This window comes from Hippocampus bargibanti, linkage group LG04 (assembly GCF_051943395.1).
Source record: "Hippocampus bargibanti isolate YZ-2025 linkage group LG04, ASM5194339v1, whole genome shotgun sequence".
NCBI lineage: Eukaryota > Metazoa > Chordata > Actinopteri > Syngnathiformes > Syngnathidae > Hippocampus > Hippocampus bargibanti.
In genome coordinates, this window is record NC_142737.1 from 30,756,384 (window position 1) to 30,778,864 (window position 22,481).

The window sequence follows — 22,481 nt, forward strand, 5'->3', positions numbered from 1 at the left end:
AATTTCCAAAATGGTCAACTTGCATTTTCATAGTCTCAAGAATCCTCTTCCAAAATATCTTGGGAATCATACAGATGTAGTTTGCAAAATTAAGATGAATGAAGAACTAAGACTGGGAAGGATCATTACTGTTCCACACATTTTTTGCACCTGTCGTGGGCAGCATTCGTCAACGGATGCTACAGCTACGTGTTTGCTTTCAACATTTATCTTGTAGTAGATGTGCACATTCCACCATGACGTCCCTGATCCACTTGTGAAACTGATGCTTCGATCATCTCCTCTTTCATCTAGAACTGCTTCATGTCACAAAGAGGGTACAGAAAGTGCTTAAGAATGAATGACTCTTTGTCTTTGTTTTGCCATATTGTCTTTGTGTTGTCATATTATTTGTTTTTTTTAGTTTTTTTTTTTTTTATTCTTTTGACTTCAAGATGGCGCAGCGAGAGTGGCCGTCTTTCCAGCTGGTCCGGAACTGTATTTGGTTTTTGTACTTCTTTCATTCCTTTCGTCTTCCTTTCACAACTTTGTTGCTGTGAAATGTAAATGTGACACTGATAAAGGTAAATCCAATCGAATTTGTGGATAATGGCTCTCTCCGTGATTTGCTGGAGCCCTAAACATTAGGAATGACTTTGGAACATTTTATGAGGTCTATTACTGAATTTCTTTTCTGTTCTTGAATTTCTTTGGATCATGACATTTTGTTGCAGCTTCTTGAGATAGTTTACTTGACTTTGAAAATGGTGTGGAATGTTTACTTTGGTTATCTTTGTTGAATTTTTGCATTTGGTTTAAGATGCGAAACATCAAAGTAGGATCCATAAAAAAAAATTACATTTGAAAAAAAATTGAAATGAATTTAGAAGGGCTTTCTACTTTGGAGGGGGCAACAAGGGGACCACTGTACACTGTACTGAAGTGGCTCTGCTTTGAAACATTTGTGGCTTGACTCAAGGTGTGAGAATAAATGTATGCATGTGCCATTCGCAATAGCATCAATTTCACAGCTCGATGAATCCAACAGATTCTACAGGCCAGACAAAAAAAAAATCTTGCCTTCTGAGTCTCAGGTGTACCTGTCCAATGGCCCCTCAAACACATTGCTTTTTGTGTTGATGCATACATCCATTTTCATCCATCTTCACATCTTCAGCAGGTATACTGGACACGTGTGTGTGTGTGCGTGTGTGTGTGTGTGTGTGTGTGTGTGTGTGTGTGTGTGTGTGTGTGTGTGTGTGTGTGTGTGTGTGTGTGTGTGCGTGCGTACGTGTGCATGTGTGTGTGTGGGGGGGCAGTTGGGTACATCCTGAAAACTGATTTCCAGCCAATCTCAGTTGAATACATTTCAGTCTGGTAGATTTGTATAATGTAGGTATGTTGAATTATTCCATCCTTGGCAAAGACCCATTCCAAAATTCTAACACAGAAATTATTATTTTTACTGTATGTCCATGATTAATGCATGTGAACCTCTGACCACAAATATGTATGCGATTTTCATTTTAACCTGACTGGTTAGCTCATGGACCTCACAGCTAGGTTCGATTCCAGCTCTGGCCTTCCTGTGTGTATATTTTATGTTCTCCCTGTGCCTATGCGTTTTTTTTTTTTTTTTGGGGGGGGTATTCCAGTTTCGTCCCACATTCCAAAAATATGTTTGGCATGTTAATGGAATGCTCTAAATTGTCCCAAAGTGTGAGTCTTGAGTACTGATGGTTATTGATTTATGTGTCTGTCCCCTTGAGGCCGGGTAACGGTGTACCCAGCACACTGCCCGAAGTTGGCTGGGATTGGCTCTGCAACTCTTGTGAGGATAAGCGGACTGACCAGAATACATAAATTGATAAATACATGAAAGAAAAAAATGAATGAATATTGGTCTCACCCTCTGTATCGAATTCCAGGGTATTCTTTTAGAGTGGCACAGAGGGTTGCTATTTGTTCGGCGCAACCTTCCAGCATGTTATTCTTAACATCAGCTTTGAAGGGACTGTAGAAGTCCTGAAAGGCATCTACTTTATCCAGCGAGAAGACCTGCACCAAAGGAAAACATGGTTTAATCAGCCATTACAAATGGTTCACAAAAAGTTTGTTTATCGAGGTTTTATGTGCAAGACCTCTTCTGCTGGCCAACATGTAAACGATGTGCGATGGCTTTTTTTGCAGGCTTGCAATGGTGTCTTTACACAAATAACCACTGATACATAATCATACATGCAATGTATTTTGATTAATTTTAGGTTATCTCTATTGGTTGAGTCCAATTAGACAAGGTACTGTCAGCGACGGGAAAATCGAATCGGGAAATCGGAAAAGGGGGAGGGAACACTCGCTCCTTCCTCCCGCCCTCTTTTGATTTGTCCCTGTAGATCGGCCCTCCCAGTAACGGCCGTTCGAGGAAAGGGGGAAGGAAGTCCCTGCGGGCGAGCGGGACCGCGAGAGAGAGAAACGAGGAAGTGGGCGCGAGGTCCCCCTCCGCCGCTTCGCCACTCTGCCCCAGCACTCGGCCGCCGGCCGCAAGTTCCTCCTTTCTAACTTCCCTTTATTACGCGAGCCGATCCCTGAGAGAAATTCGTCCAGGTTCTCACTGCCTCGAGCTAAGTAATTGTCGCTCCTTTTGCGCAGTCCACCCGGTCTTCCTCCCTTCCTTCTTCGTCCCCGACGAGTAACCGCGAAGGAAGGGAACGCTGGGCTTCCCAAGGCCAACTGCTTTCATTCTTTTTCAGAATCGGAGATACAGGAAACGGACCCTGCGCTTTTACGGCAGTATTCTCTCAGATTTTTCACGCTGTTGCAATTGGTATCACACCTGGATCAAGTTTAATCATCATTGTTACGATCATTCGGGTTTGTTTCGGGGGCGTTTAGTAGGTTTGGGCTTAAGCTACAAGCCGGAATAAAAAAGCTTCGAACCTTTTACGTTGTCGACAGATTATCAAAAAAGAGGAACCGTTGCGACAGACGGCGACTCCCACTGTTTCACACTTTTATTCATTTTTGGAGCTTGTAACGGAGAGGATCACTTGATATCTTTTCAGAGACTACAATGACTCGTACTTATGCAATCAACGGGTTTATTGTGGTTCATTTCCCTTCTCACACGATGCCATTTCACAACTGCGATCCCGGACTGCACAACCCTTTAATGCCGACGAAAATTTTTTCATGTCGATTCTCCCAAGATAAAAGGATTAAGGAGTAGAACAAAACAATAACAATCAAATACAATAAAGTGAAAAAATACAAATTATAATAAAATCATCTTGTCTATGCGGTTATGCTTTTGTCTATTATTGGTTAACTTTTCACAGATTGATCAGGTCTAGAAACGCTCCCAAGGCAACTTGCCTAATTCTTTAATGGTTATTTTGTTATTAATTGGTGGAACTTGAATTCTTACCACTCCGGAACGACCTCGAGCCCGACCCGCTCCTGAGAGGCAATTTCTCATAATTCCACCAATCACGGTGTCTTCAAGGTAAATCCAATTAAAAATTGAAAAAATGATAAAGGACTGAGCAACATGGCCCCTCCCACCGGAGAAGACCCCTGTGTCCTGGCTTGAACTGTACTCCCTCCTTCCTGCTTGGATGAAATGGAGAGGAGATAGAACTTTCCAGAACATCATGTGACGAAGGATATAAAGCGGGGACAATTGCGAAACCGAGAGGAGTACGGGTGCGGTCAGCGAGCCTTCGGACTCAGTGAACAGGCGGAATTATCTGCAAAAAGCTCCTCGGAGGCGATCGTGTTAATTCAGAGAGAGAGGGTGTGGAAAGGTGCGCTGTTCGGTCGTGTGCTTCCGCCGAAGATCACTCCGCCAGATCCGAAGATCACTCCGCCTACTGTGGTGGGTGTGTATCGTGAAAAATAGTGCATATTTCAAGGTTTAATTTTCATAAATTTGACGTTCGTAACCGAAAGGTTCGTAAGGTAAGGTGTTCGTAAGCTGAGGTCTCACTGTATATATATATATATATATATATATATATATATACAGTAAAGTCTCGTTATATCGATATCGGATATATCGATAGTCCCGGTTATATCGATACTATTTCTATGCACGCACGGAGAAAATTACATGCAAACAGGGTCGGATATATCGATAGTCCCGGTTATATCGATATTTTTTCGGACTCCCTTGAATATCGATATAACGAGACTTTACTGTATATATATATATATATATATATATATATATATATACACAGTAAAGTCTCGTTATATCGATATTCTCGGGAGTCCGAAAAAATATCGATACAACCGGGACTATCGGTATATCCGATCCTGCGCGCATGTAATTTTCTCGATATAACGAGACTTTACTGTATATATATATCTCATCTCTCATCTCATTTTCCGTACCGCTTATTCCTTATTAGGGTCGCGGGGGTTGCTGGAGCCTATCTCAGCTGTCTTCGGGCACGAGGCGGGGGACACCCAGAATTGGTTGCCAGCCAATCGCAGGGCACACAAAGACGTACAACAGTCACTCTCACACTCACACCTAGGGACAATTTGGAGTGGTCAATCTGCCTGCCATGCATGTTTTTTGGAGTGTGGGAGGAAACCTGAGGACCCGGAGAAAACCCACGCGGGTCCGGGGAGAACATGCAAACTCCACACAGGGAGGCCGGACCGGGACGCGAACCGGCGACCTCTGCACTGTGAAGCCGGTGTGCTAACCACTCGACTACCGGGCCGCCTGTATATATATATATATATATATATATATATATATATATATATATATATATATATATATATATATATATATATATATATATATATCAGTGACGTGCAGTCATGGGAGGTTATATTTATTTAGTGAGTTGTACTTTCAAGTTCCTTTCCATTTAACTTCACCGTTTTTGGATGTTTTCTCAAAATTGCTGAATTTTCACATTTACCGTTGAAATACTAAGTGGAGACGAGCGGTGAGGCAGCAGCCGGCTGAGCCTCACCATGGATTGCGCAATGACTATGCTAACTGTGCTGGCTTGCTCTGCAGTGAGACCGCATTGCTGTCCCTCAGCATATCGCTATTAAAGTGTTCAAACACTTTGAGTATATGAACTACATTTCTACAGTTTAGCTGGTGTATTGGATTGGATTGGATTTGCCTTTATTAGTCTCGCAGTGGAGAAATTTACATATCACAGCAGAAAAGTTATAAAAGAAATGAAAGTAGAAAAGCAAAACACAGGAGCTGCTGGAAAGGCAGCCACTCTCGCGGTGCCGTCTTGAAGTCAAAAGAACAAAAAAAACTAAATAACAAATGACATGACAACACAAAGACACAGAGAGACATTCATTCTTAAGCACTTTCTGTACCCTCTTTGTTACATAAAGCAGTTCCTGATGAAAGAGGAGAGGATCAAAGCGTCTTTTCACTAGTGGATCAGGGACATCATGGTGGAATGTGCACGTCGACTACAAGCTAAATGTTGAAAGCAAACACGCAGCTGTAGCATCCATTGACGAAAAGAGATTGTCTCACATCTCCTGTCCCCCATAAAATAGCTTCAATTCCATCCCGCGATAGTTCCATATACGCATGGGCGCTCTTCGCTGACGCTCCTTCCTTCTTATCGGGGGCTCCCCAAGCCATGTATCCATCCAGCCGCAGACTGTCCAACAGCACCGACCTTCCACTGAACAAAGCGGGGCTATGAAGATGCTGCCCATTACAGGCGCAAAAAACCACAATGGCCCCTTTATACCATTTTCAAGCGTGTGATATGCGTCAGGGTGAGACGCACATCAAGGAGATCAAGGAATTGAAAGACATGAAAGGGTTAAAAGGCGCACTTCAAAATCATACACACGTGTGACGCCACACTGGCATATCCATGCTGCCGAAAAGGCGCAACCGCTTAGCACAGTCTCCTCCTTGATGAATGTCATGGTCAAAAATGCTGAAAAACAATTCGTATCCATTCCACACGACGCACAACAACGCAAATATCAGATTCAGAATCAGAATCAGAATCATCTTTATTGCCAAGTATGTAGAACACACAAGGAATTTGTTTCCGGTAGAACACGCTGCACTAGTATCGTCGTCAAAAAAACTGCTAAGTGGCACTATACAGTTCCATTTTGGCTACTGTTGAAGAGTTCAAAGAGTTAATGGCTTGGGGGAAGAAGCTGTTTAAATGTCTGCTGGATTTGGTGCGCATGGATCGGTAGCGCCTGCCTGAGGGGAGTAGCTGGAAAAGGTGGTGGGCAGGGTGCGGAGGGTCCAGTAGGATTTTCCGCGCCCTTGTTCGGATTCTTGCAGTGTGCAAGTCCTCGAGAGTGGGTAGGGCGGTGCCAATGATTTTTTCCGCCGTCCTAACTGTCCGTTGAATTCGGATTTTGTCCATTTTTGTGGCGGCCCCGAACCAAACGGTGATGGAAGAACACAGGATGGATTCGATGACGCAAGAAGAGTTTTATTTATTAATATTATTATTATATATATATAATATAATGTAGAGTTACTTTACATTATAAACACTGTACTAGAGTGTTTATTTTTTATCAAAACTGTGTGTATAGGTGAGGTACACAGTTCTCCTGCCTCATGACAAGGGGCGCTGGTGACTCCAGAGACTCTTCTTGCGCCTCTTTGCTGCAGAATAATAGAATTAGTGACAGCGAGCTACAGTAAACAGTTAGTTAGTTAAGTGCAACCATCCAGTCATTTTTTCATGTTGCTTGGCCTTATTTTCTGAATGAAGGATTACATATCTAAATTGAAAGAAATGGAGAGACTTTTAAAACTGAAGAAAGATCAGGAAGGCTTCTACAAAGAAGGTATTGATGCCTTTCTTCAGAAGGAGCGGCGCATGGACTTCATTTATAAGTAAAGGTAACACGATAATAACATTTTTTTATTCTTTTTTTCTATGCTACAGTTTATAGAAAGAATGCTGACATGACATTTTAAGCAAAACACGTTAACTGTTGCCAATTAAAGGGTGAATAAGCTACGCTGTAGAGTTCATGTTTGTAAATCTGACTGTGATGACGTCAGTACCTCACCACCCATGAACCTCACCGCACCTCGCTGATATATATATATATCATTTTCCGTACCGCTTATTCCTCATTAGGATCGTATCAAAATGGCGCTTTCGGCCATTCTAGGTCAGTGTCATCCAATCAAAATTGCGCTTTCCGCCAACTGCAGCCCCAACGGGAAATGAACGGCGAAAAAAACCGACAATATGTATTTAGTTTTATCGGCGAGCCATATGCAATCATCAAAAGAGCCATATATGGCTCACGAGCCATAAGTTCCCGACCCCTGAGATAGACGAACACAAAATCGAGGCCTCGCAAGACAGAGTCCATCAGTCTTTGAAAGGTCTGTGCCGCCCCCTTCAGACTAAAAGGCATGCGGAGGAATTTAAAAGGGCCGAAAGGGGTTATCACCGCCATTGCCAATTTTGCCGTGACCAGCGCAGGCAAAAACTGGCGGGCCAACCCTGGGAATGAAATGCTCTACATGTGCTTCGTATCTGCATTGGAAAAGGCGGAAGTAGTTAGCGTCATAAACGTTACTTGGCGTTAAATAATTTGCGTGCGTTTCTCACTATCTCTCTGTCGTCTGCCTGTCTCTTTAATGATTACCCCCCCCCCCCCCCCCCTGCTGCGTTCTTGACCAATCACATGGCTTTAACCGAAGACACCATTTTGTTTTTGGGAGAACGGCCTCACTCTCTCTCTGTCTGTAACCCCCAACCCCTCACTGCTGCGTTCTTGACCAATCACGTGGCTTTAACCAAAGACTGGGTGCAGGGAATAGAGGACAAAACAGTCAGCCACCAATTTTTTGTTAGGAGAACGGGCTTGTTCGTGAACGACACTTTACTCATTGTGGCAGCTCCGTGTGTATCCCGAAAAATAGTTTGTTCGCCAAGGTAAACTTTTCATAAATGTAACGTTCGTAAACCGAAAAGTTTGTAAGCCAAGTGGTTCGTAAACCGAGGTATCACTGTATATTATTTGTTATTGCTGTGTACGGTTGGATTGATAAAAGCATAACGTGCGCATGAGAGTTGAGCTCTCTGCATTTCCGCTCTTGTTCGTGTGTTTTTTTATCATTTCAAATAATGCACGGCGTACAGCAAGTTTTATAAGGAAATTGTAATCATTTATATGAGGAGCTATTAGCCAAGGTTGACAGGTATGTCAATTAAAGATGCGAGTTTGGTGTGTGATAGCTGTCAGGTCATTGTCGTCTCAGCGAACCATTTTATTTCAAATGACCAGCGAATCTACAAGTGGGTGATGACGTAGAATATTGTCTCGCGAGGCATCAGGCAGAGCCACATGCGTTCAAAGGCTTTGGGTGTGGCAAAAGCGAAAGCGACCCACGCCTCGAAACGTGCTTCGCAATTATTCTTTAACTGTTTACTGAACATACGCCTCAGAGCCTTGGCACGGTCGGTACACTACGGGTACACGACTAGCAACCCCAGAAAAAAAATCCTCAACCCCGCCCCTCTTGAAAAGAGCGAGACCATGGCAAAAAGGTTAGGGATGAGAAAATAGATGCAGAATGCAGGTTATTTAACCAACTTTGGACAATTGATTTTTTTTTTGTTTTTTTTGTTCAACGCAAAGAAAAGGCTGTCTGTCTCATATGTCAGATGCAGTAGCAGCAGTGGTGAACCATCGAACCCCCCTTCTGTTCTGGCCTAAAAATACTGGAATCACAGACGCATATTAATTATATTTTGTCCATGAATTTGTATTAAATAATTGTCTTTCAGCTTCTTTTATCTTCTTTTAATTACTTTTACCCTGTTGTGACTCTTCCAAATGTGTGTTTTCATATTTAAGCATTTAACCAATCACATTTCATCCATCATTCGTTACCAGGGTCAGAAATCTACCTGAACGCCTTCACAGTTCTGCGGGCCTTGGAGCATCAAATGTGTCGATCAATCTGTTGCTTTTAACCAATCAGATTTCGAGTTGCTAACCAAAAGGTTGATTTTTTACGGCTTCTGCATGTGCTGGTATATATCAGAGTTCTCTTAAACTATGATTGGCTAGTGACTAGGACCTTCAAAAAGGGATGCACTACATACTGTAAATATTATATAAATATTTATGAAAATTTAACACTGTGTAATTAATACTTAACTCACAAAATAATAATGTTATTAATGACTTCATCCGTGCATCTCCAGGACTTTACAAAACGCATTTCCATACCTGAGATTCATAGGGCAGAAAGGCTACATGGATCTCAGTCAAGGCCTTCATGGATTTGGAGGCGCGAGAGTTGGTCAGGAGACCAAACATGGAGTCTGGAATTGCTGCAAAAAAAATCAAACAGCAATGTGTTATTTAAATCCATAAAACTTCCCTCAGTGAAGCAATACATGCTAATGCTAGATTGTGTTTCAAGAGAACACAGAAATTAAGCCCCATGTAACCTGTGTATAAAAACGGTGTCCATCAGCAGTAAGCAAGCCAACCACCGATCCAACTTCCCATTGACTTATCTTCAAGAGGGTCGCAGGCATGCTGGACCCGAGCCCAGCTGTCTTTGGGCAATAGGTGGGGCACAACCTGAACTGGTTGCCACCCAATTGCAGGGTGCATGCAAACAACCATGGGCCCTCACACATTGGGTTGTTTTATTTAGGTTGCTCCATGAACTTGCCACACATGCTTTTTGAATGTGACAAGAAAACCAGAGAAAACCCACACATGCACGGAGAGAACATGCAAACTCCGCACAGGAAGGCTAGAACTGAAATCGACACTGTGAGGAGGTCATGCTAACCAGGCGACCACAGTGCTGCTCGTGAGCAACCATTTTTGTAAAATATTCTAAAACATGACATGTACATTGTATTGTTAGTTTAAAATATTCTAACCGGCAATTGTATGTGTTTATTTAAAAATGCATCTACAGCTTTGTGTTACTCACTGTCGGTGAAGAAGACATGGGCTGCCCTATACCGCAGGGACTGTGGATTCCTGAAGTCATCAATCAAACCCTCAACGGACTGTCAACAGAAAGTGATATAATTTCTCATGATCTTTTGTAAAAACTAGTTACTTCAGGAACAATTCATGATTTTGTGAGCTAAGACACACTTCCTTTATATAAGGAAACCCAATGGTGGCAATTTGTAATATAGTATAACAATGAAATAATATTACAAGTACAGTTTCCCTCAAATTAAGCAGACATTTGCACCACAGAAGTCAGCACGTTTCCAACTGCAGCTCAAATATGGGTTACTGACAGGCTGGAACAGTCTTGTGAAACACCATGTTACATCACCTTTGAATAGCATTCAATTAATGTTAAGACCCAAGAAATTAAGACCCAAATGTTTAAGCTTCAGTTCTGAAACAGTACAGGGTCTATGTTGCATTTTATACGTCACCCTGCACCACACATTTCAATACGGAAAAGGTCTGCGCTGCAGGCAAGCTAGTACATTCACACTTTTATCCTTTATTATGAATGAACGCTGTTGTAACAATGTGTTTTGTCATTGTCGCGACAAATTAAGCTGAAACATTCAAGAAAAAGGCGTTGCTTTTATGGCAGCATATATTTCTCCCCAAACCTCTTTGTAATTCAGCATTAATGCTCCCATCACAGATGCCATTGCCATGAACACAGCCCCAAACGATGCTGGCTTTTGGATTGGATTGGATATGCCTTTATTAGTCTCACAGTGGAGAAATTTACATTTCACAGCAGCAAAGTGATGAAAGGAATGAAAGTTGTGTCCATAACGGTCTCGTCGCGTTCTTTTGAAATGTGTCCAAAAGGAATGGGGTCCAGAATTACAAAAAAATATATCTAAAAATGAAATGTGGACATGCAAGACCAAAGAACACTTTTCCACTTTCAGTCCATCTTGATGAGCTCAGGCCAAGAGGAGTGGATGCGTTTTGGTGTTTTGTTGATCAATGGCAATTGCTTGGTCTTGGAAACTACGGAAGTTACACTAAACTGACTTAACTGATATTGGCTTTTTCAAGTGTTCTCGAGCCTATATACATTGTCTGAAACTCATGACAAAACGTTACCGCACACCAGGGCAGAGAACTCTGAAAAGTTGCCTGCCCCACCATAAAGTTGCCTGCATTTTCACAACTTGGAACAATAAGACGACTAATCGCCCAAAAAAACATTGTTGCAAAGTATTAAGGATTTTTTTAATGAAGGATGTACATACCAAAAATGCTACCTTGCTTATTATTGTAAATGTCCCATGCTGATAATTTTGATCCAGGTGTCATTTGTTCATACACTGTTTGTCATGTTGCACAAGGCAATGTTTGCGTTGTGTCATCTGCTACAAGCCACATGAACTCTTCTTTCCAATGTGTTTTTAATAATAATAATAATAATAATAATAATAATAATAATAATAATAATAATAATAATAATAATAATAATAATAATAATAATAATAATAGGCGGCCCGGTAGTCGAGTGGTTAGCACACCGGCTTCACAGTGCAGAGGTCGCCGGTTCGCGTCCCGGTCCGGCCTCCCTGTGTGGAGTTTGCATGTTCTCCCCGGACCCGCATGGGTTTTCTCCGGGTCCTCCGGTTTCCTCCCACACTCCAAAAACATGCATGGCAGGCAGATTGACCACTCCAAATTGTCCCTAGGTGTGAGTGTGAGAGTGACTGTTGTATGTCTTTGTGTGACCTGCGATTGGCTAGCAACCAATTCAGGGTTCCGGACTCTTCTATGATAGGTCCCTGCTCTCAGGTTGGGGGGAGCAGAGGACTACTCACTGCCACTCCACTGATTGTTCCTATAGTCCTGACTAACAACTGGCCTCAATGCCCAACTTCCACCGGTATCACCTCATCAGTATTCCTAATCCTATTTTGCCTAAGTAGGCTGTTGTACGAACGATCTAAATTGAACCTCACCTCACCAAACCGGTTTAATGAAGGATTTAGTTGTTTTATGAAAATTGCTTCTTTTACTCCCCTTTCAAACCATCTATGTTCTTTCGCTAAGATTTTAACCTCATTGTCGTCAAATGAGTGGTTGCTAGCTTTTCGGTGCATATGTACTGCCGATTGAGGCCCACTAGTATTATCCCTGCAATGTTGATAAAGTCTTTTTTTGAGAATTTGTTTAGTCTCCCCAATGTACTGCTCTTTACAATTTTCATTCTTACAATGTATTGAATAAACTACATTACTTTGTTTTTCATTTGGCAGCCCATCTTTTGTATGCACTAATTTCTGCCTTAAAGTGTTTTGTTTGAAATAAGTAGGAATTTTGTGTTGCCAAAGGACTCTTTGTAGTTTTTCAGAAACTCCCGCAATGTAAGGTACTGCTACTCCTCTCCTTTTTGTGTCTTTGAATTTTTGGTTTCATTCCCTATTCTTTCTTTCTGACATTTGTTAAATGACCACTGAGTGTGCCCACAGTTTGTGAGTGCTCTCCTGATATGTTTTGACACCTTTTCTCCACCTTCAACGCTTGTTGGTATTAGTTTAGCCCTATGCTGGAGGGTTCTGATAACTCTTAGTTTGTGTTGTAAAGGGTGTTTAGAATCGATTGCTACATTGCAATTACATCTTTACATTACATCTTGGACTTTATATATATATATATATATATATATATATATATATATATATATATATATATATATATATATATGTGTAACGGAGTATTAAATTATGAAGGAAGTGACGCAACGGCGCACAGTGTGGCACCATGTCCCGCCCATAGTTTCCAGAACAATCTCGAGGAGATTCAGGGTGAGTCGCAATTTTCTGTTGGTCTCGATTAACGCGCATTTTCATGACAATATCTTATTTTGTTTCCCCTTTTATACTGTCTAGTGTTATCTAATTAGTTCCTTTATTCATTTCGAGTCCAGATTACTTTTTGTGTCATTATTTACTTCACGTTTTGTAGAGTGGAACTTTGGAGCACATGTGCTTCATAGTGCTTTTCTATTGCGCAGTTAATCACAAGACGAAACCCATGCGACTTCACCCATCCCTTCTGCCATACTGTGTTGCAGGTAATAATTGTTTCATTTCGTTTTTATTGAACAATATTTAGTTTCTTGTGTCGTGTTTCATTTGCCCGTGAGTGTCCGTGGCGGGTTGAACTGTGCGCCAGCCATTACGAGCGCACAGCGTGTTCTGCCGAGTCTCCGCCTATGATGCGTTCAGGGACGTCTTGTAAATAACAGTGAACTTGTGTTGTATTCTCTTTTTCTGTAAATAACCACTATACGATCACACGTTGTTAATTCTGTTTTGTTATCTACAATGTTTTGCATTTGAGAACAATCTCGAGGAGATTCCGGTTAATCACAAGACGAAACCCATGCGACTTCACCCATCCCTTCTGCCATACTGTGTTGCAGAAATAAAAGAAATAAAAAGACACATTCACGCGTCTGGTCTCATTAACACGGCAGCATCGTGGAGAGGAAGACAGTCACTGTTGTGACACCCGATATATATATATATATATATATATATATATATATATATATATATATATATATATATATATATATAAAATCCTCGTCTCACCCACCATGGGTGGTGTCTGTCCCCATTTCAGCTCGGGTCCTCTACCAGAGGCCAGGAAGCTTGAAGGTTCTGCGCAGTATCCGTGCTGTTCCCAGCACTGCGCTTTTCTGGACCGAGATATCCGATGTTGTTCCCGGGATCTGTTGCAACCACTCGTCGAGTTTGGGGGTCACTGCCCCAAGTGCTCCGACCACCACAGGCACGACTGTCACCTTTACCTTCCAGGCTCTCTCCAGCTCCTCTCTGAGCCCTTGGTATTTCTCGATTTTCTCATGTTCCTTCTTTCTGATGTTCCCATCACTCGGGACCGCTACATCCACGACAACGGCTTTCCTTTCCCCTTTATCTATGTAATTAGATTAATTCAAAGAAGTACATATGACGGCTGAAGAAACTTTTTCATCGATGGACCACTCCTGTACTACTGAGAGCTTACACAGACATAATAATAATAATAATAATAATAATAATAATAATAATAATAATAATAATAATAATACATTAATTTCTAAGTGCCTTTCATAACTCCCAAGGACACTTTACAGTCACGGGATAATGTATGTTTACGTTTTGTAGTGTCATAAATTTTGTTAGCTTCTTTTGAATATTTCTCCTGGGGCTGAGGTTCTGTGCTTCTACTTTAGAAAATGATATACAAATGCACGACTCGGGGAAAGTCCAGAAGCACGAAGCAGGCTTCTGTTCGGCTGCCGTGCCGAGTATGCAAATTGTCAAACGAATCGAAATTCTGAAATTTCCAAACTGAACGAAGATTGCGAAGTCGGAATAATTTATTCCAATTTCGAAATCTTCGTTCAAAGGTTTGCTTTATCAAATAAAGCAAATGTTTGATTTTTTTTTTTGCCACCCGGGGGGAGAGGTTTTGTAAGTTGTACGCCCGACGTAAAAGTTGCATGCCCCGGGTGTCCGGGCAGTCGTTATTTCAGACACTGCCATATGGTAAAGACACTGGGGTGCAGACACAGGGGTGCGGTTTTGCCACCAGGATGATCAAAAGCCACAGGCATTGTGTTGGCATTGGTGTTTGGCCTTGCCGCTTGCATGCAGTAATTTCTTCAGATATTCCAAACTTTTTGATGATATAATTTGACTATAAATGACAACATCCCCAAATTCCTTGAAACAGTAGGTTACATTTGTCACATCCGCTCGAGGAGTGGTGACGGTGACAGAGGGACATGGTAGAGACGGTAAATTCAAGAAAGGTTTTTACTGAGACACATAAAGCAAACAGGAAATCAGGCAACAGATTAACAGCGTAACAGACCTGCGTGCTGCTGGGTGACAGGGAACTACAGAGAATACACCGGCACGGACCGAGCGGGAATGGGTGGCTTTTATAGCCAGAAGGCACAATTAATGGAATGAGAAACAGGTGAGTGAGTCCGGACTGCACGGAGGGCAGGGGCCCGCTCCTGGCGCAGAGGAGGATGTGAGAGGAGGGGAGGGGCACACTCCTGGCGCTGAAAAGGATGTGACAGTGCCCCCCCCCCCTCAATGGACGCCACCTGGCGGCCCACCCGGTTTGCAGGGGTGAGCCAAATGGAATGCCCGGGTGAGAGATAGGTCGAGAATCCAGGAACGCAGAACCCACTGACGTTTTTCGGGCCCGTAGCCCTCCCAATTGACCAGGTACTGCAATCCCCTACCCATGCGCTTGGAGTCCACTATCGCCCGCACGGTGTAGACAGGGTCGCCTTCCACCATCCGGGGGGGAGTGCCTTATGACTATAACCGCGGATAAAGCGGCGGTAGAAGTTGGCAAACCCCAAAAATCGCTGGAGTTGTTTGCGCGTCTTCGGGGTTGGCCACTCTACCACCGCTTTGGTCTTGGCGGGATCGGCCCGGAGTTGCCCCTGCTCCACGACAAACCCCAGAAAAGACAGAGAGCGGACGTGGAATTCACACTTCTCTGCCTTCACGTAGAGCCGGTTTTGCAGGAGCCGCGCCAGGACCCGTCGGACATGCTGCTGGTGTTCTTCTGTGGATTTAGAGAATATGAGGATGTCATCTAAATACACAAACACAAAAACATTGAGAAAGTCCATGAGCACATCGTTGATGAGGTTTTGAAATACGGCGGCAGCGTTAGTGAGTCCGAACGGGATCACCAGGTATTCAAAATGCCCCAATGGCGTCTTGAATGTGGTCTTCCACTCCTCCTCTCTGATGCGAACCAGGTGGTATGCGCTACGCAAATCCAATTTGGTGAAGATGGTAGCCGATTGGAGGGGCGCGAAGGCCGAATCCATGAGGGGGAAAGGGTATTTGTTGCGAATGGTGATGTCGTTCAGACCCCGATAGTCGACACACGGACGCAGGGACCTATCTTTGTTTTCGATAAAGAAGAACCCTGCGCCGAGCGGAGAACTCGAGGGTCGGATAAGTCCCGCCGCAAGGGAAGAGTCAATGTACGTGGTAAGGGCTTCTTGTTCCGGGTGTGAAATATGGTAGAGTCTGGAGTCCGATAGTGAAGCCCCCGGCTGCAGTTGGATGCCGCAGTCATACGGTCGGTGGGGTGGCAGGGATTGCGCGCTGTCCTTACTGAACGCCTCCCGCAAATCAAGATAACAACGCGGCACGCCCTCGAGGCAGATCTCTTTGGCCGCGCCGCCGCGGGAGGGGTCTCGCCCTGCCGTAGCCGACTGTAGACAATTGCCGTAGCACTAGGGGCTCCAACCCTGTATGGTGGGGACCTCCCGCGAGATGGAAGGGTCATGAGTGCTGAGCCAAGGGATGCCCAGCACGAGTGGCACGTTGCGGGAGGGCATGAACAGGAATTGGTGGTGTTCGACATGGTTACATGATAACCGGAGTTTAAGGGGTGCGGTGATATGCGTTACCCGGGCTATCAGTCGGGCGTCAAGGTCCAGGATCTCCTTGGGGATCTTAAGGTCCTCGATGCTGCAACCCAATGTCTCTGCCAGTTGGGGGTCGATAAAGCACCCGTCCGCCCCCGAATCCATTAGCGCCCGTATAGCTTGGGAGTTGGACGGGCCGAATAATTTGCCGCCCAACTCCAATCGCGTGACGGGAGCCGTCCTCGAAGCCTCTGACGGCCGCCGCGGTCACCGTTTGGCCGGGGACTTACGGGTGCTGGAGGTCTTAGGCGGGGGCCCTTGAGTGCGGCGACCCCCGGGGTTGGCACGATCGCCCCCGCTCCCCACCTGCATCGGCTCGGGGAACTCCTCCTGGCGTCGCGCCTGCTCGTCGCCATCGGGTGTGGTCGTTCCGCTGCTCGTTCTGCTTGCTCCCGCCGCCGCTCCCGGAGGCGATGGTCCAGGCAGATGACTCCATCGATCATCTCGCTGAGGGTGGTGCCAGCGTTGCGGGTCATCAGCTCTTCTTTGAGAGCGCCGCTCAGTCCGCGACGAAACACTCCTCTCAGCGCTCGATCGTTGTAGCCACTCCGGGCAGCCTGGATGCGGAAGTCGATGGAGTACTCAGCAGCCGAACGCGTTCCTTGTACACAGTCGTGAAGGAGTCCCTCAGGCTCGCACTCTGTGACCGGGTGGTGGAACACTTGGCGAAGCTTAGCCACAGGAACTGCAAAGTTCGGGCTGGGACTCCCGGACAGCCAACACCCAGGACTCAGCCTGGCCCGTGAGCAGGCTGGTGATGAAAGCCACTTTAGCCTCATCGCTAACGAAGGCGGAGGGTTGTTGTTCAAAAACCAGCAAGTACAGGGCCCGGGTTCGCCTTCGTAGCGTGAGGGGTTCGGCAGGGAGAGCTCGCGACTACTCACGGGGGGGAGGAAGGGGCCGTCAGGGTAGCGAGGCGTGTCTTTACCTCCTGTAGGCGTTGAGCCAGCAAGGACACGATGTGGCGGTTCTCCTCGAGTGCTTACGCCAGCTGGCTCGAACGCTCTACCGGATGGGCTAAGGCGGATATGAATTTGTCTCCACCGGCGAGATCCATCTTTGTCCGGTGTATTATGTCACGTCCGCTCGAGGAGTGGTGACAGGTATCGAGGGACGAAGAAAGTTAGCAAGGGGTGGATCCGAAATACACATGGTAAATTCGAGAAAGGTTTTTACTGAGACACATAAAGCAAACAGGAAATCAGGCAACCGAATAGAACAGCGTAACAGACCTGCGTGCTGCTGGGTGACAGGGAACTACGGAGAATACACCGGCGCGGACCGAGCGGGAACGGGTGGCTTTTATAGCCAGAAGGCACAATTAATGGAATGAGAAACAGGTAAGTGAGTCCGGATAGCAGGGAGGGGAGGGGCCCGCTGCTGGCGCAGAGGAGGATGTGACAGGAGGGGAGGGCCACGCTCCTGGCGCTGAGGAGGATGTGACAACATTGTCCTGAAACTTTTGTCCCACATAGTTGTTCAGTAAGAGATGAACCTTGCCAGATCTTTGATTGTGAATGACTGAGCACCCATCAGCTCCTCGTTGGCTTGTTCATCTGTATGATATTCTTTTTTGCCACCAGTTCCAGCTTTTTTGGAATATATGTACACACTCATCACTCACAAACACGCACAGAGGCGCGCACGCACACACACACACACACACACACACACACACACACACACACACACACGCGCACACACACACACACACACGCACGCACACACACACACACACACACACACACACACACACACACGTATACAGTGTACCACTAGCTGATGATAACATGTAGGTTTGACAATAACCATGATAACATTAGGAAAGTTATTGTGCAAAATGTACATGTCAATTCTGTAATTAATCAAGGATTTACTTTTTTTATCTTTTCAAAATGTGGTTTCAATACATTTACGAGAGTTGTGTTTCACAGATTTCTTCTTACCTCATCGGAGGGCGTTATGAGATAGATGGCCTCCATGCTGGGCAGAGGCTCCCGTCCCTTCGATATGTCCTCTACAACTGTGAAAAGGGGCAATGTTTTAATTAGCAATCTCTGATTAATAATCAGGTATTAAGTCAAAGTCAGCTTCATTGTCAAATATGCTAATATGTATGACATACAGCACAGATGAAATTACTGTCCACTCGGAACCAGCGTGCAAAGCACTTATAATGTGGCTAAAAAGGACAGACAATTGACAACAGACAATACATGTAAATTGTGAATTGTTAATATAAAGTGTAGGCATGTGTCAAGTTGCTGGACACTTTTTTTGCTGGCAATGCGAGTGACCCATGGTAGATAAACCAACTGGCTGGCATTTTTTTGTGGTTTGTTATTTAAAATAAAATGCTTTGTCATGTCATTTGGTGATTATTAATGACAACCCCTTGCAAATCAGAGAACCTATGTGGAGATGAACCAGACTCCAGAATGGAGGTGGGCAAATTACAGTCCGCAGGCCAATTGGTCTTTTTAATACGGCCCGCCAATGGTTAGTACACAATTGTGGGTCGATATGAATTATTGCATTGATTTCATTTGGAGTTGTAATTACAGGTATTTCAATGCCATGTGGTACAGTAACTTCAAGTTGCAGAGCACCGAGAATTAGGGGGAGAAGAAGAAAGAGGGAAAGAGATTGAGGAAGAAATTCTTATCTTCCACTCTGTCAAAGAGGAATTCATGAACCCAGTAAAAAACAAACAAACTTACACATTAAACCTTCGATTAGGATCAAAAATGGTGAAACATAATGAATCGTGATTTCATGAGTTTTAGGAGAATTGTGAAAGTTTTTAATTTCATACACCATGTAGATCGTGGCATCCAAACTGTCACAGTTTGCAAGGTGGTGATGGCGGTTGTGGATCCCAAAATAAGCAGGCAGGAGGGAGCAGCAGGTTGTATTTGAGAAATTGTATTAAAATAAAGTCAGCGGAAACAAAATCTAAAACATCAAAAATCATCACAACAGAAAAATACAAAGTATCAAAGAAAACCAAGAGTAAAAGTCTGCCAAGATGAAACAAACTTGACAGGGTGCAGAAAACACATGCACAGCATACAATGCAATTAATGCACTGCACAATGCAATGACCTGACCGGGAGTCCTTTTGACTGCCACTGATTGAAACGACCAACACCTGCGCAGCTGCAGGCAGGGCCGACAGCGCTACCCGTTGGTCGCCAATCAGAACATGGCAGTCTGCCACTGATCGGGACGACCAGCACCTATGCAGGTGCAGGCGGGGCCAACAGCGCCACCCGTTGGTCGCCAACCAGATCATGACACAAACGAAGAGGAACAGTAATGACCAGGTAAAGTGATATTTATCTGATTAAACGAAGCGAGTTACAAAGTACGGAAGAACCAGGAAAAGCTTGAAGTCGGAAAGACTAAAATCGACAAGACTTTGAAACACAAGGAAGAGATTCTTGCTCAGTCCGATTATGACAATTTTCATGCTCAGGGTGAATTGTTTGCGCTTCAACAGACAGTTGAGTAAATACAGCTTGTTTGACCTATATCCATTTAAAAAATTCCACAAAATGGACCACTAATCAAAGAGGAGTTGAGTTCCATAGCGCTAACAATGAGCATCGCAGACTTTGAGGTGTCTTGTGGCTGGCTTTAAAAGTTGGTTGCAGGACATCAGATGAGCAATGCTATCATGTGGGTTGATTAAGGCGAGGTTAGAAGACAGAGTGTGAATGGATTTTTTTCACCATGTCTCTTGCTTGTCTCATTATATAACAAATCGTCCTAACTTTATATTATTTTGTATATTTGGGATTTTTTTATACCTGTACTATATGCTGTAGTTTTGGGGCACTCGGTTGTGATGTTAGTTATTTGTTGACCACCCCTGCTCTGGAGTACTGAACTATGCATTCCAGATCAATCGATCGGTATTACTCTACCGGTAATTAGAGTGTCGGTTCACTTAAAACATTTCACAATAAAATTCACAAAAAAAAAAAAATAAATAAATAACTGAAATGAAAAAAATGTTCTGCCCCCCCAAAAAAAAAAAAAAAATCACACTTTCAATTTTAGAGTTTTTTTTAGTAAGAGCGTTGGCACATTACCAAACTGCATACTCAATTGCAGTGTCACTTAAAAATACTTATAATGCAACATGAGAAGCAGGTATTCTCACTCAAATATATCAGAATAGACCTTGACCACATGAAGTGACTGGCATTCAACATTTGCATTTTCAAAATACAATTACCACGATACCACAGGTGTCAAACTCAAAGCCCTGGTGCCTGATCTGTCATTCCATATCATTTTGTATGACCTCACAGTGCAGAGGTAGTAGATTCAATACATGCATGTTCTTCCTGGGCTTGTATAGGTTTTTTCCGGGTACACCAGTTTCCTCCCACATTCCGAAAACTTACATGGCAGGCTGATAGAACACTTTAAATAAAGTTAATCGGAAAATGAGTGAATCAATGAGCAAATGTTCCATTTTCAGAACAAACAGAGGATGGCAACTTATCAATTCCGAAGAATGAATGAGGGAATCCATCCATTTTTCACACCGCTTATTCTGACAAAGAGCATTGGTGACTATCCCAGCTAACTTTAGGCAGAAGGCAGACTGCAGCTTGAACTGGTCGCCAGTCAGTAACAGGAAAACAACCATTCACACCACATCTACACTGTCACTGATTGGGAGCTGATCCCACGCTGCACTGCACACAAGTCAGGCGAGTGAACCACCATAGCATCAGTGATTAAAATCATGGAATCACCCTCTTAATTTCCATTCCCAAAACGAACACCTTCGTCAGATATGCTAATTAGTCTGCAGTTAATACAGTGATTTTATATTGTACAAAAGTGGTCACCAAACTACGGCCCATGGGCCATATCCGGCCCCTCAGCACATTTGGCCGGCCCCCTGAACAATACCAGAGATGCTATCAGATTTTTTTTCCTATTTGGCCTCTAGAAAAATAAAAAATCATTTTACAAGTCAAAGGTCGGTTTTCAATCATTATCTGTTCTTATTTTAATCAATGTAATCAATGTATGTTGTTTATAATCGTGATTGAACAATACAAATACGCCTGCTCACAATAGAACGCTAAAGGAGTCGGTCACAACGCGACGCGACACAAGAAAGTGATGTATGAGGAAGTGGAGGGGAGTCCGGTGGTACATTCAGGTGCCCGCTTAGTTTGGCGCTCTATTTGGTCCCAGACCCATTTTCTCTTGTAAACCTTCCTGTCAAAGAGAGAACGGAATAATGGCGAAAAGGTTTGGGAAGAGAAAAATGTATTCAGAATGCTGGGTATTTAACCTGCAGTGGACAAACGATTATTTTTATGTTCAATGCAAAGAAAAGGCTGTTTGTCTCATCTGTCAAGAGGCAGTGGCGGTATTAAAAGAATACAACAAGGCAGACAAGCAGACAAACTCTCAAAGTGAAAAGTGGACTACTATCTCAGCAGAATACATTTGTACGCCAAGCTCAGCTGAAGAAGGCATCCGTTCGGGCCAGCTTTCGGGTTGCTAAGCTGATAGCAAGCAGCGGTAAGCCTTTCACTGACGGAGAGTTTTTTAAGAAATGTATGGATGCTGTCGCGGAGGAGTTGTGTACCGAGAAGAAAGATGCATATAATGCCGTAGGTCTGTCGGCGAGTACAATCACCAGACGCGGTGAAGAAATCGGGATGAATGTATATGCCCAGCTGCAGCAGACGATGAAATAATTTGACTTTTTTCATTAGCACTGGATGAGAGCACGGACGTGCAAGACACAGCGCAACTGCTCATTTTTATTCGTGGAGTTAGCGCAAACTTTGAGATATGCGAGGAGCTGGCAGCCCTCCAAAGTCTCAACGGGACTACAACGGGAGAGGATATTTTTGACCAAGTGTACCAAACCATGGAGAAGTTGGACCTGAGTTACAGAACTGTGATGGTCTGAAAGACGGATTCAAGCCCAACAGTCTCATTGACTTCTATGCCGCCCTCCCAAACGACACATATCCAAACATCAAAAAACACACAA

The 22,481-nt window shown here is 44.0% G+C and overlaps 1 protein-coding gene across 10 annotated transcripts in view; it reads right to left on the reverse strand.

Annotated features, from left to right (window-relative positions):
- The window catches only part of LOC148899682 (syntaxin-binding protein 1-like), a 66,943-nt gene that overhangs the window by 40,667 nt on the left and 3,795 nt on the right, over nucleotides 1-22,481 (reverse strand). For 4 of the 10 annotated variants that reach the window (XR_016114775.1, XR_016114776.1, XM_088995100.1 and 1 more), the window contains exons 4-7: nucleotides 18,391-18,467; nucleotides 9,944-10,022; nucleotides 9,220-9,323; nucleotides 1,889-2,037 (exon numbers count right to left, since the gene is read on the reverse strand). Coding sequence is in view for 8 of the 10 variants with exons in the window: in XM_088995100.1 (XP_088851226.1) it covers nucleotides 1,889-2,037; nucleotides 9,220-9,323; nucleotides 9,944-10,022; nucleotides 18,391-18,467 (409 nt within the window). In the remaining 2 variants the exon portion in view is untranslated. Of the gene's footprint in view, nucleotides 1-1,888; nucleotides 2,038-9,219; nucleotides 9,324-9,943; nucleotides 10,023-15,491; nucleotides 15,565-16,426; nucleotides 17,196-17,372; nucleotides 18,369-18,390; nucleotides 18,468-22,481 lie in introns of those variants that run through there. The other 6 variants (XM_088995103.1, XM_088995104.1, XM_088995102.1 and 3 more) reach the window with 6 other exon arrangements.